Here is a 15,734-nt window from a genome sequence, read left to right on the forward strand (position 1 = left end):
ACAAAATATTTGTTCAGCATTTTTGCCATCTCCATGTTTCCCACCATTAATTTCCCGGTCTCATCCTCTAAGGGGCCTATGTTTGCCTTAGCCACCCTTTTTCTTTTTATATAACTGTAGAAACTCTTGCTATCTGTTTTTATATTTTTTGCTAATTTATTTTCATAATCTATCTTCCCTTTCTTAATCAATCATTTAGTTACTTTTTGCTGTCTTTTGAAGACTTCCCAATCTTCTATCCTCCCACTAAGTTTGGCTACCTGATGTGTCCTTGTTTTTAGTCGGATACTATCCTTAATTTCTTTACTTAGCCACGGATGGCTGTCATTTCTTTTACACCCTTTTTTCCTCAGTGGAATATATATTTTTTGAAAGTTGTAAAATAACTCCTTAAATGAACACCACTGCTCATGTACCATCTTACCCTTTAATCTATTTTCCCAGTCCACTTTAATCAATTCTGCTCTCATACCATCATAGTCTCCTTTATTCAAGCTCAGTACGCTTGTTTGAAAACCAACCTTCTCACCCTCTAATTGGATATGGAATGTAACCATGTTATGGTCACTCATTCCCAGGGGATCCTTAACTAGGACATTATTAATTAATCCTGGCTCATTACACAGGACCAGGTCCAAGGTTGACACAGGACCAGGTCCAAGGTTGCATCTGTGACAGGTAGATTGGTGAGGACGAGCTCAAGTAGGTTTTTCCCCCTCGTGTTGGTTCACTCACCACCCGCTGCAGGCCCAGTCTGGCAGCTATGTCCTTCAGGACTCGGCCAGCTTGGTCAGTAGTGGTGCTACCGAGCCACTCTTGGTGATGGACATTGAAGTCTCCCACCCAGAGTACATTCGGTGCCCTTGCTACCCTCAGTGCTTCTTCTAAGTGGTGCTCAACATAGAGGAGGACTGATTCATCAGCTGAGGGAGGGCGGTAGGTGGTAATCCACAGGAGGTTTCCTTGCCCATGTTTGACCTGATGCCATGAGATTTCATGGGGGCCGGAGTCAATGTTGAGGACTCCCAGGGCCACTCCCTCCTAACTGTATATCACTGTACCACCACCTCTGGTTGGTCTGTCCTGCCGGTGGGACAGGACAAACCCTGGGATTGTGATGGAAGAGTCTGGGACGTTGGCTGAAAGGTATGATTCTGAGTATGGCTATGTCAGGCTGTTGCTTTACTAGTCTGTGGGACAGCTCTCCCAATTTTGGCACAAGTCCCCAGATCTTCGTGAGGAGGACTTTGCAGGGTCGACTGCGCTTGGTTTGCCTTTGTCATGTCCGGTGCCTAGTGGTCCGATGCCGGGTGGTCCGTCTGGTTTTATTCTTAGATTGAAGCATTGTTAATGAGCCACGCAGACTGAACCGAGAAGTGTAAGTTAGAATCGTGAATTCAATGTCAAATCATGTACAATAAGCAAAATAAAGAGAGGGATAGAAATGTTGGATTAAGAGAGAGTTAAAGAAGACAGAAAGAAAGAGTAAGAAAAAACATTATCATTTAATTTTTTTTTAAATGTCCAACAATAAATAATACCTGAAAGAATGAAACTCCACACTTGTAAAAGTTAATTTTCAGTAGCAAAGAGGTTGTTTGGTAGTAATTAACATTTACCACGCCGTTAAAATGGTACTTAGACTTGAAATGACTTGACTTAACTTTTGTTGGCGAGTTTTGTCCATATCTATGATTACAAGAACTATGTCATTACAAGAACTTCATGCCATCCGTACATTTGAATGGAGAGCCAGGCAGCAAGATGCCATTTTCGTGCAGCTTTTGGAGGAGCATGGTATCTGGTACAACAACTTCTGGATTTCCTGCGCACGTGCGGTTGCCAGGAGTTACTGTCCGATTTGCACATGAATAATGGTGAGCGCTGTTAGCCTCGTTGTTATTTTTTACAACAAAATCCAGCCCAATGTGTTTTGGAAGGTATAACACTATGAAAGGTAGAATGCTTTTCAATCAAAGTCTAAAATGTGAAAACATTTTTACTTCCTTTGTATCATTAAAGAAAGTGATTAAGGGCACTATCTTAAAATGTAATAGAGGAGGGTGCCACATTTTAATTTTCCCCAATTGAAGCACAAATTTAATGCAACTATACGCACATTGCATCATTGTGCTTATAAACTACTTCAATCATGGCAGAGCTACAGACTGAAGTGATTATAAAGGCGACTGAATTTCCATGGGGTTTCTCCCACTCTTCTTCCCTAACTTTGGCAGAAGAGCTGCAGAAAACCCTGAGAAACAGCGTAAATGGCATTTAGAACATTTTTTTTAAAGAGGTTTCCATTGTTCTTCCACTGAAGTTATAGCAGATGGGTGGGAGAACACCCATGGAAATTCACCCCCAAGTGTCTGCTGTCCATATTCTATCCTGCACCAAGTCTTGCTCATCAATCATCCCTGTTCTTGCTGATCTACAGTGGCTCAAATTTAAAATTGTCATCCTTGTGTTTAAATCGCTCCAACTTCCTCCAGCCCTACAATTATCCGAGAGCTCTCTGTTCCTCCAACACTGGCTTCTTGTGCACCTCACCTCTCTTTTCCACCGCCCCCCCCCACCACCATTATCAGCCGTGCCTATTGTCACCAAGGCTACACACACTGCAATTCCCTCCTGAAATTCCCTCCCCTTTCCACCTCCCTCTGCTCCTTCAAGACTCTCCTTAAAACCCACCTCTTTGGCCAAGCATTTGGCCACCTCTCCCAGTATCTCCTTTTTTAGCTCAGCATTCATTATTTTGATTACACTTCTATGAAGCACCTTGGGATGTTTCTCCACGTTATTAAAGGGAATAAAAAAATTCAAGTGAAAGTTGCTGTTACTGAGATTCTGCGATTGGGTTTTCGGATTTAGCAAAGATGGCAATGGCCCTATCTGCTGAGCATTTCCTTTCCCCCGTCAAAAGAATTATATTTAAAATCCATTTTAAAAATTGAGTTTCCAGCTGGTTTTAATTTTAATTAGCTCGCCTAATGGCTAATTTTGAGCTCCTAGGAGATTTTACCCAGTGTTTGCTGTCACCAATCCACCCACTCTCTCCCTATCTCAGGGGCCTAGCACTCATCTTTGTGCAGCACTTTGAGAGTAGCTTTCCTCATATTGAGCAGTTGACAGCTGTTTGTTATTATTTGCTGCTGTGGTTGCCTAGTGTTGCTAAGGAGCTACTTCCAGTTGCTTGGTCCCTGGAAACCCATTACAGCAAAAGAATTTCAATAACAAATTGAGCAAAGCGGCGAGCCATCCCCAGGTGTGTATAACTCATGGTATTTGGTAGTAAACAGGGTAATCGGGCATGATTGAGAGGCAAAAATAGGAACTGATCTGGCCCCAGTTATTGTACCATCAAATTTTCAGGTCCACAGAGAATTGGTAATGCAGGTAACAGAAGGGAATCAAATCAAATTATTGATGATATGTATTGTATTTAACTTACAGACTACAGGTTAATGCTGCTCTGTCGCAGGATTTCCTTTTGGGCCGAAAGTTTCATATAGGATCGACTGGATGCAGTAAGGTTCTTAATGGCATGTGTTTCTACTGCAGTGAGAACATTTCCAAACCCCATTGACACTGGGGGCCCAGGGTACCGATGAATTCACCCCATGCCCATTCAGAGAAGAGATATATAGCACAAAGTCTTGTGGAGCAATTTTAGGTGCTAAAAATTGGTGAAATTTTAAAGAGCTGTACAAGTCACACAAGCAGCCATTCAAAACGATTTCTGCTTCCTCAAAACATGAGTGGTTGGAAACTATGGTTGTGGATTGAAGCACCATTCCAGAGAGTACAGATGCATTGGTGGAGGTGCCGTCTACCTATTCAGGCAGATGTAAAAGACCCCATGGCACCCTATTTGAAGCAGAGCAGTGAGTTCTTCTCACACCCTGGCCAGCACTTATCCCTCAACCAACAACACCAAAAACAGATCAACTAATCAGTTAACTGATCTGTTTGTGGGCCCGTGCCTAGGGCAAAATTGCTGCTGCATTTGCCGACATAAGAACAGTGACTTTACTTCAATAGAAATTCACTAGTTGTGAAAGTGACCAGATGCAAGTTCAGCCTGTAGCACTTAAAGAATGTGCTTTTATCTGGTGCCTTATCATATCCTCAGGACATGCCAAAACACTTTACAAGCATTGGGTTACTTTTTAAGTGCAGTTGCGGTTGTTATGTAGGGAAACATGGCAGACAATTTGCAAACAGCGAGATCCTACAAACAACAAATGAATGACCGGCCAGATAAGCTGCTTTTGGTGACGTTGCTTGAGGCAGGAAAGAAAATCAGGATACCAAGAGAAATCTCCTCCTCTTCAAAAGTGCGATGGAATCTTTTACACCCACGTGGGCAAGCAGATTGGGACTCAGGTTAGCATCACATTCAAAATAAAACATTCCCTTATCACACATTGAAGTGCCAGTCTAGATTATGTGCTCAGGTCCATAGTCACTTAAAGGCAAGAGTGCTGTCAAATGAGCCAAGCTGACATTTACTATACAACCTGAAGTTATTAGCCTCTCCATAAATGTCTTGTTGTGGTCCAAATGTGTCCCAGGTTCAGTCCTAGGTCTGAGCTGTTAGTTAATCTCAACTAATGCAGGGTATTCATTTGACCTCAGTGTAGTGTGTTAGGTAGTGGAAAATTCAACCAGCTTTCCCATTGCTGATTGTCATCCAGTAATAAGAAGCAAGTGTCAGGTGAGGGCAGGAGAGGCTTCAGCAATAATGCCCCTCCGGTCAAATAACCTGCTGACAATCACTGTCCAGGCTCATAAATGAGGTCTGTAGAGTTACCACTTCCTGTGAAAGTGTACGCCACCATGAGTCAGGAGCAGAGGGGAAAAAATTATGTAAATATGTGAAGAAGTACTTTTCAGACTGATATGTAAGCATTTAAATTAATTATCAATAGTAATATAATTAAAAGTGTACCTTCATAGACTGCAGCAAAACCTTTTCCTACCCAGTTACTACTGCTACGGAATTCTATCCACATCCTACTGTCAGTGGAAGTCAGAACTTCAGGCAGTTTATCGCCACAATATCTGCCTGTATATAGAAATATTAAGATAGAAAAGTTCAATACATTGCTAAAACAAATTAAAAACATGTTAACAAGGTACGCAGGTGTGGGCTTTCTTAAGTTTTGACTTTTAAATGTACATCATTGCACTATTTGTTTCTGTGCATCATTTTATTATTTGTAGTTCTAGTCAACATTATTCTTGTTGGAAATCTTTCCTCAGAGACCTAACCAAATTTGTTCTTCTACTACAATAGGTGTGCATCAGTAACACGTTTAAAAATCAAATAACCGGGATTCACTTAAACAGTCTTTGGGTTTTTTTTGTCTAGTTCTGTTCATTTTTTGAATCTATTTTACTTCATTGACAACATTAACAGGGAAATTAACATCTTTAGATATCCTTGATGAATTTTTAAAAAATGCTTCAACAATCTGTCAATTCTTCAGTCTATGTTAATTCCTCTTTCTCACACAGTAAGACAATTGCTACATACAGTTTTATCAGTGATGTCACCAGCACAAACTGCTTTAAAAAAATCTCCTAATTTACAGGAAACTTTGCTTTTCAATGACGATATAGGTGGAGATAATGCAATAAAATAGAAATATTCTTGTTTCAGCAGTTGGGAATAGCTAACGAAATATTCTACAAGTGTTCTGAGACATGATGTAAACATAAAAGGAAGTAACTGTATAAGAACTTCAAAAACATGAAATAAACAATCATAATAATAAAAAAAATCAATTGAATTTACAGCCCATGAAAACGTATTTAGTATTTTCACCTGCAATACAGTCTTTTGACCATTAATTAATATTTTATTAAGGATATGTAAAGATCTAAAGCCTAATATTGATGGTGGGGAAATATTTAGACACAATAACCCGGGACAAATTTGATTGGCTCTTGGAAAAGTATGGGCTAATAAATGAAAGTCAGTACTGACTTGTTAAAGGAAAATTGAGTTTGATTAACTTGATTGAGTTCTTTGATGAAGTAACAGAGAGAGTTGATGAGGGTAAAGCGGTTGATGTTGTGTATATACTTTCAAAAGACATTTGATAAAGTACCACATAATAGCCTTGTAAGCAAAATTAAAGCCCAAGTGATTAAAGGGGCAGTGGCAGTGAGGATACAAAATTGGCTAAGGGACAGGAAGCAGAGAGCGGTAGTGAACGGTTGTTTTTCAGACTGGAGGGAAGTATACAGTGGTGTTCCCCAGGGGTCGGTATTAGGACCACTGCTCTTTTTGATATATATTAATGACCTGGACTTGTGTACATAGAGTATAATTTCAAAGTTTGCAGATGACACGAAACTCGGAAATGTAGTAAACAATGTGGAGAATAGTAACAGATTTCAGAAGGACATAGACAGACTTGTGAAATGGGCAGGCACATGGCAGATGAAAATTAACGCAGTCAAGTGTGAAGTCATATAATTTGGTAAGAATGAGGAGAGGCAATATAAACTAAATGGTACAATTTTAAAGGGGCTGCAGGAACAGAGAAACCTGGGGATGTATGTACACAAATCTTTGAACAAGTTGAGAAGGCGGTTAAAAAAAAGCATATGGGATCCTTAGTATTATTCATAGAGGCATAGTGTACAAAAGCAAGGAAATTATGCTAAACCTTTACAAAACACTGGTTAGACCTCAGCTGGAATATTGTGTTCAATTCTGGGCACCACATTTTAGGAAGGATGTCAATATATTAGCATGGATAGAGGATTGGTTGGCAGACAGAAAGCGGAGAGTGGGGATGAGCAGGTCATTTTCGGGTTGGCGGACTGTGATTGGTGGGGATCAGTGCTTGGGCTTCAGCTGTTTACAATCTATGTTAATGACTTAGATGAAGGGACTGAGTGTAATGTGTCCGGGTTTGCTGGCGATGCAGGGCTGGGTGGAGGGGGTGGGCTGTGAGGAGGACACAAGGGGCCCGATATTAGCCCAGTGAAATCAGGGTGCTCCGCACGGAATCGCAGACTAATTGGATCCACTTACCTTTGCTTCCGGGTTTCCCGCTGGTAAGCTGCGCAGCCGGCGGACTGCGCATGCGCAGCATAGGCTGTCAGCTGGAGGAGCCCTATTTAAAGGGGCAATCCTCCACTGACTGATGCTGCAGAAAATAGGCATAAATTACAGCATGGAGCAGCCCAGGGGGAAGGCTGCTCCCAGGTTTAATGATGCCTCACTCCAGCTCTTCTTGGATGGGGTGAGGAGGAGGGGGAGGACAGAGATCTTCCCCCCCCCCGGGGGGCGGGAGGAAGCGGCCTGCCTCTGCCACCAAGAAGGCCTGGCTCGAGGTGGCAGAGGAGGTCACCTGCACCACCAACATATCGCCCACCTGCATACAGTGCAGGAGACGCTTCAATGACCTAAGTAGGTCAGCCGAAGTGAGTACACTTACTCATTCCCCTATACTGCCATATCACCGCCCCAACCCCACATCTCCTTCTGCACTGCCAACAGTGCTGAAAAAAAAATTTCAAAAAAAAAATATTCCACTGAGGAAAAAAGGGTGTAAAAGAAATGTCAGCCATCCGTGGCTAAGTAAAGAAATTAAGGATAGTATCCGACTAAAAACAAGGACATATAAGGTAGCCAAACTTAGTGGGAGGATAGAAGATTGGGAAGTCTTCAAAAGACAGCAAAAAGTAACTAAAGGATTGATTAAGAATGGGAAGATAGATTATGAAAATAAATTAGCAAAAAATATAAAAACAGATAGCAAGAGTTTCTACAGTTATATAAAAAGAAAAAGGGTGGCTAAGGCTAAGGTCCCTTAGCAGATGAGACCGGGAAATTAATGGTGGGAAACATGGAGATGGCAAAAATGCTGAACAAATATTTTGTTTCAGTCTTTACGGTAGAGGACACTAAGAATATCCCAACACTGGACAAACAGGGAGCTCTAGGGGGGGAGGAGCTAAATATGATTAAAATCACTAAGGAATTGGTACTCAGTAAATTAATGGGACTCAAGGCGGATAAATCCCCTGGACCTGATGGCTTACATCCTAGGGTCTTGAGGGAAGTGGCAGTAGGGATTGTGGATGCTTTGGTAATAATTTTCCAAAATTCTCTGGACTCAGCAAAGGTCCCGGCAGATTGGAAAACTGCCAATGTAACACCCTTATTTAAAAAGGGTAGTAGGCAGAAGGCTGGAAATTATAGACCAGTTAGCCTAACATCTGCGGTGGGTAAAATTTTGGAGTCTATTATTAAGGAGACGGTAGCGGAACATTTGGATAAACATAATTTAATAGGACAAAGTCAGCATGGCTTTACGAAGGGGAAGTCATGTCTGACAAATTTGCTTGAGTTCTTTGAGGACATAATGTACTGGGTGGATAAAGGGGAACCAGTGGATGTAGTGTATTTAGACTTCCAGAAGGCATTCGACAAGGTGCCACATAAAAGATTATTGCTCAAGATAAAGAATCACTGGATTGGGGGTAATATTCTGGCATGGGTGGAGGATTGGTTATCTAACAGGAAGCAGAGAGTTGGGATAAATGGTTCATTCTCGGACTGGCAACCAGTAGCCAATGGTGTTCCGCAGGGGTCGGTGCTGGGTCCCCAACTCTTTACAATCTATATTAACGATTTGGAGGAGGGGACCGAGTGTAACATATCAAAGTTTGCAGATGATACAAAGATGGGAGGGGAAGTAGAGAGTGAGGAGGACATAAAAAACCTACAAGGGGATATAGACAGGCTGGGTGAATGGGCGGAGATTTGGCAGATGCAATACAATATTGGAAAATGTGCGGTTATGCACTTTGGCAGGAAAAATCAGAGAGCAAGTTATTATCTTAATGGTGAGAAACTGGAAAGTACTGCAGTACAAAGGGATCCGGGGGTCCTAGTGCAAGAAAATCAAAAAGTTAGTATGCAGGTGCAGCAGGTGATCAGGAAGGCCAATGGAATGTTGGCTTTTATTGCTAGGGGGATAGAATATAAAAACAGGGAGGTATTGCTGCAGTTATATAAGGTATTGGTGAGACCGCACCTGGAATACTGCATACAGTTTTGGTGTCCATACTTAAGAAAAGACATACTTGCTCTCGAGGCAGTACAAAGAAGGTTCACTCGGTTAATCCCGGGGATGAGGGGGCGGACATATGAGGAGAGGTTGAGTAGATTGGGACTCTACTCATTGCAGTTCAGAAGAATGAGAGGCGATCTTATTGAAACATATAAGATTGTGAAGGGGCTTGATCGGGTGGATGCGGTAAGGATGTTCCCAAGGATGGGTGAAACTAGAACTAGGGGGCATAAGGGGCTGCTCTTTCAAAACTGAGATGAGGAGAAACTTCTTCACTCAGAGGGTAGTAGGTCTGTGGAATTTGCTGCCCCAGGAAGCTGTGGAAGCTACATCATTAAATAAATTTAAAACAGAAATAGACAGTTTCCTAGAAGTAAAGGGAATTAGGGGTTACGGGGAGCGGGCAGGAAATTGGACATGAATTTAGATTTGAGGTTAGGATCAGATCAGCCATGATCTTATTGAATGGCGGAGCAGGCTCGAGGGGCTGATTGGCCTATTCCTGCTCCTATTTCTTATGTTCTTATGTTCTTAACACTACTCTGTCACATCACTCCTCATACCCACTCAAAGTTCATCCTCATCTTACCTGCACTTAATCACCTCACCAGTACTCATCCCACCACTACCACTCAACCCAATCCTCATACAATCCCATGGCTCTATCTCATACTAACCCTCTCATGAATCTCTTTCACGGTCAACCTCACTCAACCTGCCACTACCTGTGCTGCAGCCACAGGGCATGCATCACATATGTGCAATAGGAAGCGTAAGGCAAACATGTCGTGAGCATGAAGGGGATGCACAAGTGTGTTTTAGGGTTTGTCATGGTGTTTACCTATATTTAATTTCTGATCAACTCACATAACATATTATATTGTCACCACTACTGCCACATCTTTGCGAATCTTGTCTGGTTTGTGCAATAATGCCCTTTCCTGACGATCACTATGAAGACCCACAACCGATGCCACCCATTGTGTCACTGCAGAGTGGGTGTCGGTGTATTTGCAGGGCTCTTTTGTGCAGACGACTGAGAGATGTCGGCGATGTCCCCGGTGGCACCCTGGAAGGATGCAGAGGAGAAGTTGTTGAGGGCAGTGGTGACTTTGACAGCGACAGGTAAGAAGATGGTGCTCGGGCCAGCCGGGAGCAACTTGGCATGAAGGAGGCTGCAGATGTCCACAACCACATGTCGAGTGACTCTGAGCCTCCGTGTGCACTGCTGCTCAGAGAGGTCCAGGAAGCTAAGCCTCAGTCTGTAGACCCTGTGGCGAGGGTATTGCCTTCTGCGATGCATCTCTCTCTACCGTTGCCCTCCCTCCTGCTGTGCAGGTGGATGTGTCTCAGCACTGTGTTGTGGGGCTCCACGTGTCAGAGGTGGACAGCATTGCCGGCGAGGCTGGTGATGCTGTTCGTCCTCCGAGGAGGTCATGACTGCAGCTACAGCGGCCCCCATCCGGAAGATGTACATTTGAGGGGGTCCGCAAGGTAGGTAAATGTGTCTGGACACCGGGGCAAGTGTGCAAGTTGGTGAATTTGATTGTTAAGAGGAGGGTGGTGGAGGCCAAACTTTGTCCAAACTGACAGAGTGGCCTCCTGCAATGAGTGAGGGTCTCCCCCCACCACCTGTCAAGTGGACCTTCGCAGCTGCCACAGGCTGATGACTGCAACACGTCCATTTGAACTGGGAGTGTTTCCCCCAGTACGGGAAACAGTCCCAATTGTTTGCAAAATCCCACCCCTCCTAAAATATCACGTTAATCAGGTCTCTAAACGACCCGAAATACCTAAATAAATTCTTTAAGTGGCACCCCGCCGGCTTTAATTGTCAGCGGGAGTCCCACATGCGGGGGCTGTGCGCGCATGTCAGCGCGTCACTGGGGAACCCGGAAGTGGCCGGGTTGGAGCCGGGCTCTAGACCCGCCCCAGGAATCCCCGATTTTCACAGGCCCCCCGCCACGAACGCACCCGATCGGGGGTGCGAAAATCGAGCCCTAAGAGTCTGCAAAGGGATATAGACTGGTTGGGTGGGTGGGCAGGAATGTGGCGGTTGGAGCGTGGTGTGGGGAAGAATATAAAAACAGGATATTTTTTAAATGGTGATAAACTGTTAAATGTGGTGTTCAGATGGATTTGGGTGGCCTCGTACAAGAAACACAGAAAGTTGGCATGCAGGTGCAGCAGGCAATCGGGAGGGTAGATGGCGTGTGGGCTTTCATTACGGTGGGGGCGGGGCGAACGGATTGAGTGCAAGAGTGGGGAAGTCTTGCTGCGGTTGTGCGGGGCTTTGATGGGACCTCACCTGGAGTGCTGTGTACAGTTTTGGACTCCTTATTTAGGGACGGACGCACTTGCCTTGGAGGCGGTGCAACACAGGTTCACTGGATTGATTCCTGGGATGAGAGGGTTGTCCTGTGAGGAGGGATCGAGTAGAATGGGCCTATACTCTCTGGAGTTTAGATGAATGAGAAATGATCTCACTGAAACATATGAGATTCTGAGGGGGCTTGACAGGGGAGATGCAGAGAGGTTGTTTCCCCTGGTTGGAGAGTCCAGAACTAGGGGTCATAGTCTCAGGATAAGGCGTCCGCCATTTGAGACTGAGATGAGGAGGAATTTCTTCACTCAGAGGGTTGTGAATTTTTGGAATTCTCTATCCCAGAGGGCTGTGGATGCTGAGTCGTTGAATATGTTCAAGGCTGAGATAGATAGATTTTTGGACTCAAGGGGAATCAAGGGATATGGGGATCTGGCGAGAAAGTGGAATTGAGGTGGAAGATCAGACATGATCTTATTGAATGGCGGACTACTCTTGCTCCTATTTCTTATGTTCTAATGTTCATAAGACCTTAGAGAGGGTGCAGAAGAAATTTACTAGAATGGTACCAGGGATGAGGGACTTCAGTTATGTGGAGAGGCTGGAGTTGTTCTCCATGGATCAGAGAAGGTTAAGAGGAGGTTTGATAGAGGTGTTCAAAATCATAAATAGTTTTGATAGTTTCTCCTTATTCATTCTGTTTCCAGTAGCAGAAGGGTGGGTAACCAGAGGACACAGATTTAAGATGATTGGAAAAAGAACCAGAGGCGACATGAGGAAACATTTTTTTTTAAATGCAGAGAGTTGTAATGATCTGGAATGCACTGCCTGAAAGGGTGGTGGAAGCAGATTCAATAGTAACTTTCAAAAAGGAATTGGATAAATACTTAAAGGGAAAAAATTTACAGGGCTATGCAGGAGAACAGGTAAGTGGGACTAATTGGATAGCTCCTTCAAAGAGCCGGCAAAGGCATGATGGGCTGAATGGCCTCCTTCTCTACTGTATCACACTATGATACTATATTAATTTCTATATTATATATGGTACTGTGTCAAATGATACTATGTTAATTTCCCTGTTAATGTTATCAGGTTGAAATAATAGATTCAAAAAGTGAACAGAACTCGACAAAAAATACCCAAAGAATGTTTAAGTAAATCCTGATTATTTATAATAATTATAAATATTATAACTATTATAATATTATAATAATTATAACTATTATAAGTAGCTCTACTGCTAACCGAGAAGGGCATTGCCCAGGATGATATGATGCACTAAAGAGAGAACTAAATAGAGGGTGAGGCTATGAGGTCAATTTTAACTCAGGGCAGGATTGTTGCTTAAGGGGGGCCCAAAGCATGTGGCTGGCCCAGAAGGCGGGAACGAAGCAAGGCCCGGCCGATTTTGATCGCCGAGCCTCATTCCTGTGTGGGAGCGCAGACTCTCACCTAAACCCAGCGGGAATGATGAGGTGGCTGGAGGCCGAGAGGGTAATATCCCGCGACAGGATGCTACTGCCAAGGATTCCTGACATCAGGTAAGTACTCCAGGGGGGTTACTGAAGTGAGCACTGTCAGGGGAGGGGAACGGAAAGTTGGGACAGGAGAAGCCCAAAGTTTCCTCGTGGGGTCCAGAGGTTAAAATCGGCCACATGGCTCTAGCAGTTAAAGTAAAATGTCAAACTGACAGGAATATTTCTCTCAATTGTTACGATACAGGACAAACAACCCAGACGTCATGCATTTAAGTCCCAGCGTAGCAAGTTGTGAAATTCAATTTAATACATCTCGTAATCTGTGAGCTAGCAGCATAAAAAATGACCAGGAAAACTGCCAGAACCTGCCACACCTACCTGGTCTGGGCCACATGTGACTGAGGTCCACAGTAAGTAGTGGTCTCATAATCACCTCTGAACTGGCCTAGGCGGCCATTTAATTTACAAACAATTGCTAGAAGGCGGCCCGCCATCATCTTTTCAGGGTAACTCACGATGGACAATAAATGTGGCCTTGCCATCGTCACCCATGCCCCCAGAGCAAATGAAGACTGTGGAAAAGAGCTAAATTTAAAACATTTTTTTACACTCTTCCTTGGGGGGAATATCTTACATTAAAATTGCTTTCTTCCACAGTGACATTCTCCCTTAAATCCAATTTTTACGGGAAAAAAAAGCTGTTGTTAAAACCTCAAATTCAGTGGCACAGCTATGTGTCCTAACTGGACAAAGTTCAATACCAAGAAGTGGTGCCTTTCTCCAATAGCCATCTCGTACTTCTATGTAGTCATACCAGCACAGGCGGCTCTTGAAAAGATCCATGGTTGTAAAATTCAAAACAATCTGCAACAGAAGCGAATAAAAGTCATAAAAATTACTCTCCCAAATCTGAGAACTGCAGGATTTATGCGACATGTAGCGTTATTTTCTAAATCCCTGCCTGTACTTATGTCATTAATCTTGTCGATTTCTTGAAATCAGGTGCCCATTTGCAAACGTACAGAAACCAGCACCACCAAAAAATACCAATATTGAAGAGCAGATACAAGAAAGGTCAGGTAAACTGGTCACTGTGGTGATCTGATGTCACCTGCATCATTTGGGCTCTGGTGGATAACATTCTCAGCAACTCTAATTAGCTGAAAGGTTGACATGCTAATGACATAATCATACTTCATCTAAACTCAGCTCAAACTCTAAAATCATAAACTCATCTAAATGACAATACTCCACTTCCTATTGCTAGGTTTGTTTGCAGTCGCTAGACTTGACTGAACTCCAGAATGTTTACACAGAAAGCCCCATAAACTATCGTGACTAAACCTCAGAATATTTATCTGGAAAGCTGCTGTGAATCATAGTATTACTAATTTAGCCTCAAGAGGTCACGGCAAAAATAACAAGAGGCTTGTGATGTTCCCATGTGTTTGTGTAGGATAATGCACAAACTTGCCAGATGTATATCTTGGAGGTTCCAGACAGCAGGAATGACTGTCCTCGTCATCAAAGCAGTATTTACTTAATCAAAAGTGAGAGCAAACACTGGATTGGATTTTGAACTTGCCACCCGGGCAGTAAACTGGCATTACGGATTGGCTACCTGTTATAGAAAATGCTCATCAACGGAAATTAAAAATCCGTCTGTTTCTATAACGGGTGGCTGATCTACCACCCCAGCTTTATGCCCAGGTGGCAAATTGACAATCTATCCCGTTGTGTCCCAGGTCATTTTTTTGCCTCCTTGAAAACGTTCATCTTAAAATAATGACAGTTTAAGCATCCTTCAAAAGGGCATTTTGAGTTTTTAGTTTGCTTCCCCAATGAATCAAAACTTGTTGGAGGCTGAAGGGGAGGAGGGAAAGAGAGAGCTCATTTTCAGTCTGAGAAATGATCAATCGCACCGACACCAAAGATAGAACGTGGATGCGGTCCAAGGGGGATCCCTCTGACTGATGTCAACTGGGGGTGTCGATTTCATTCTTTGACTGTGTGAAAGGAGGAATAGCATGTTTTCAACGTGAAGCCCGTAAGTTATTTTGAGGTAGACCTCTTGGGGAAAGTCGCAAGAGAACAGAATTACAGGGGATACATCCAAATAAAGCCACTTAACATTCAGTGTACTAATCCCTAGTTTACCTGGATCTTGAAATCAGTATGTGGAGTGTTTTCATATTTCTTCATTTGCAACTTTTCATTAATTAACAGCTGAGTTTACAACTCTGACAAAGTTTATGTCAATTAAGACAACGTGACGGTTTCAGTAACCATATTTTTTTTACACTCAGATCCCACTCCATGCGCACAAAGACATGGACTTCTTGGTGCCATGCCTTACCCTTCAGTTGGAAAGAAAGGGTAATTACTGTAATAGACATCAATATTATTGCTACTTTGTAATTAGATTTGTGCTTCTGTGGTTTCAGCTTAGTCTTGCCCTCTCTCCCTTTTACTTAATATACAAATCAACAACCCACACTGATGTAGCATTTTTAACTTTAGCAAAACAAACTCACCCAACAGAGTCATGAAAAGTCCAAATTCAATCATATCTAGGATATGGAACTCTAACCCATGGAATTTTACCACAATGCCTTACTAAATTCAGGTAATCTTTTATGAATAGTTCTCTTTTCCTTCAAACTTGTTGAGAAAGTCATTTCAAGTTGTAGTACTGTCAGCAATGAGTCAGGCAATTGATTTGTTACAGTAACAGACATGTCATTCAGATCCACTCAGAAACTAGTATTTTTACTGGCTCCAGGACTTTTTATGTAAAATGGTAGTAATCAGGCAGAAAATCGCCCTACACGC

General features: G+C 43.0%; 1 protein-coding gene across 2 annotated transcripts in view; it reads right to left on the reverse strand.

Moving 5' to 3' along the window:
- The window catches only part of tll1 (tolloid-like 1), a 268,042-nt gene that overhangs the window by 68,488 nt on the left and 183,820 nt on the right, over positions 1 to 15,734 (reverse strand). For both annotated transcript variants that reach the window (XM_067991164.1, XM_067991173.1), the window contains exons 10-11: positions 13,664 to 13,766; positions 4,955 to 5,071 (exon numbers count right to left, since the gene is read on the reverse strand). In XM_067991164.1, coding sequence (XP_067847265.1) covers positions 4,955 to 5,071; positions 13,664 to 13,766 — 220 coding nt within the window. The remainder of the gene's footprint in view (positions 1 to 4,954; positions 5,072 to 13,663; positions 13,767 to 15,734) is intronic.

The sequence above is a fragment of the Heptranchias perlo genome, chromosome 1 (assembly GCF_035084215.1).
Source record: "Heptranchias perlo isolate sHepPer1 chromosome 1, sHepPer1.hap1, whole genome shotgun sequence".
NCBI lineage: Eukaryota > Metazoa > Chordata > Chondrichthyes > Hexanchiformes > Hexanchidae > Heptranchias > Heptranchias perlo.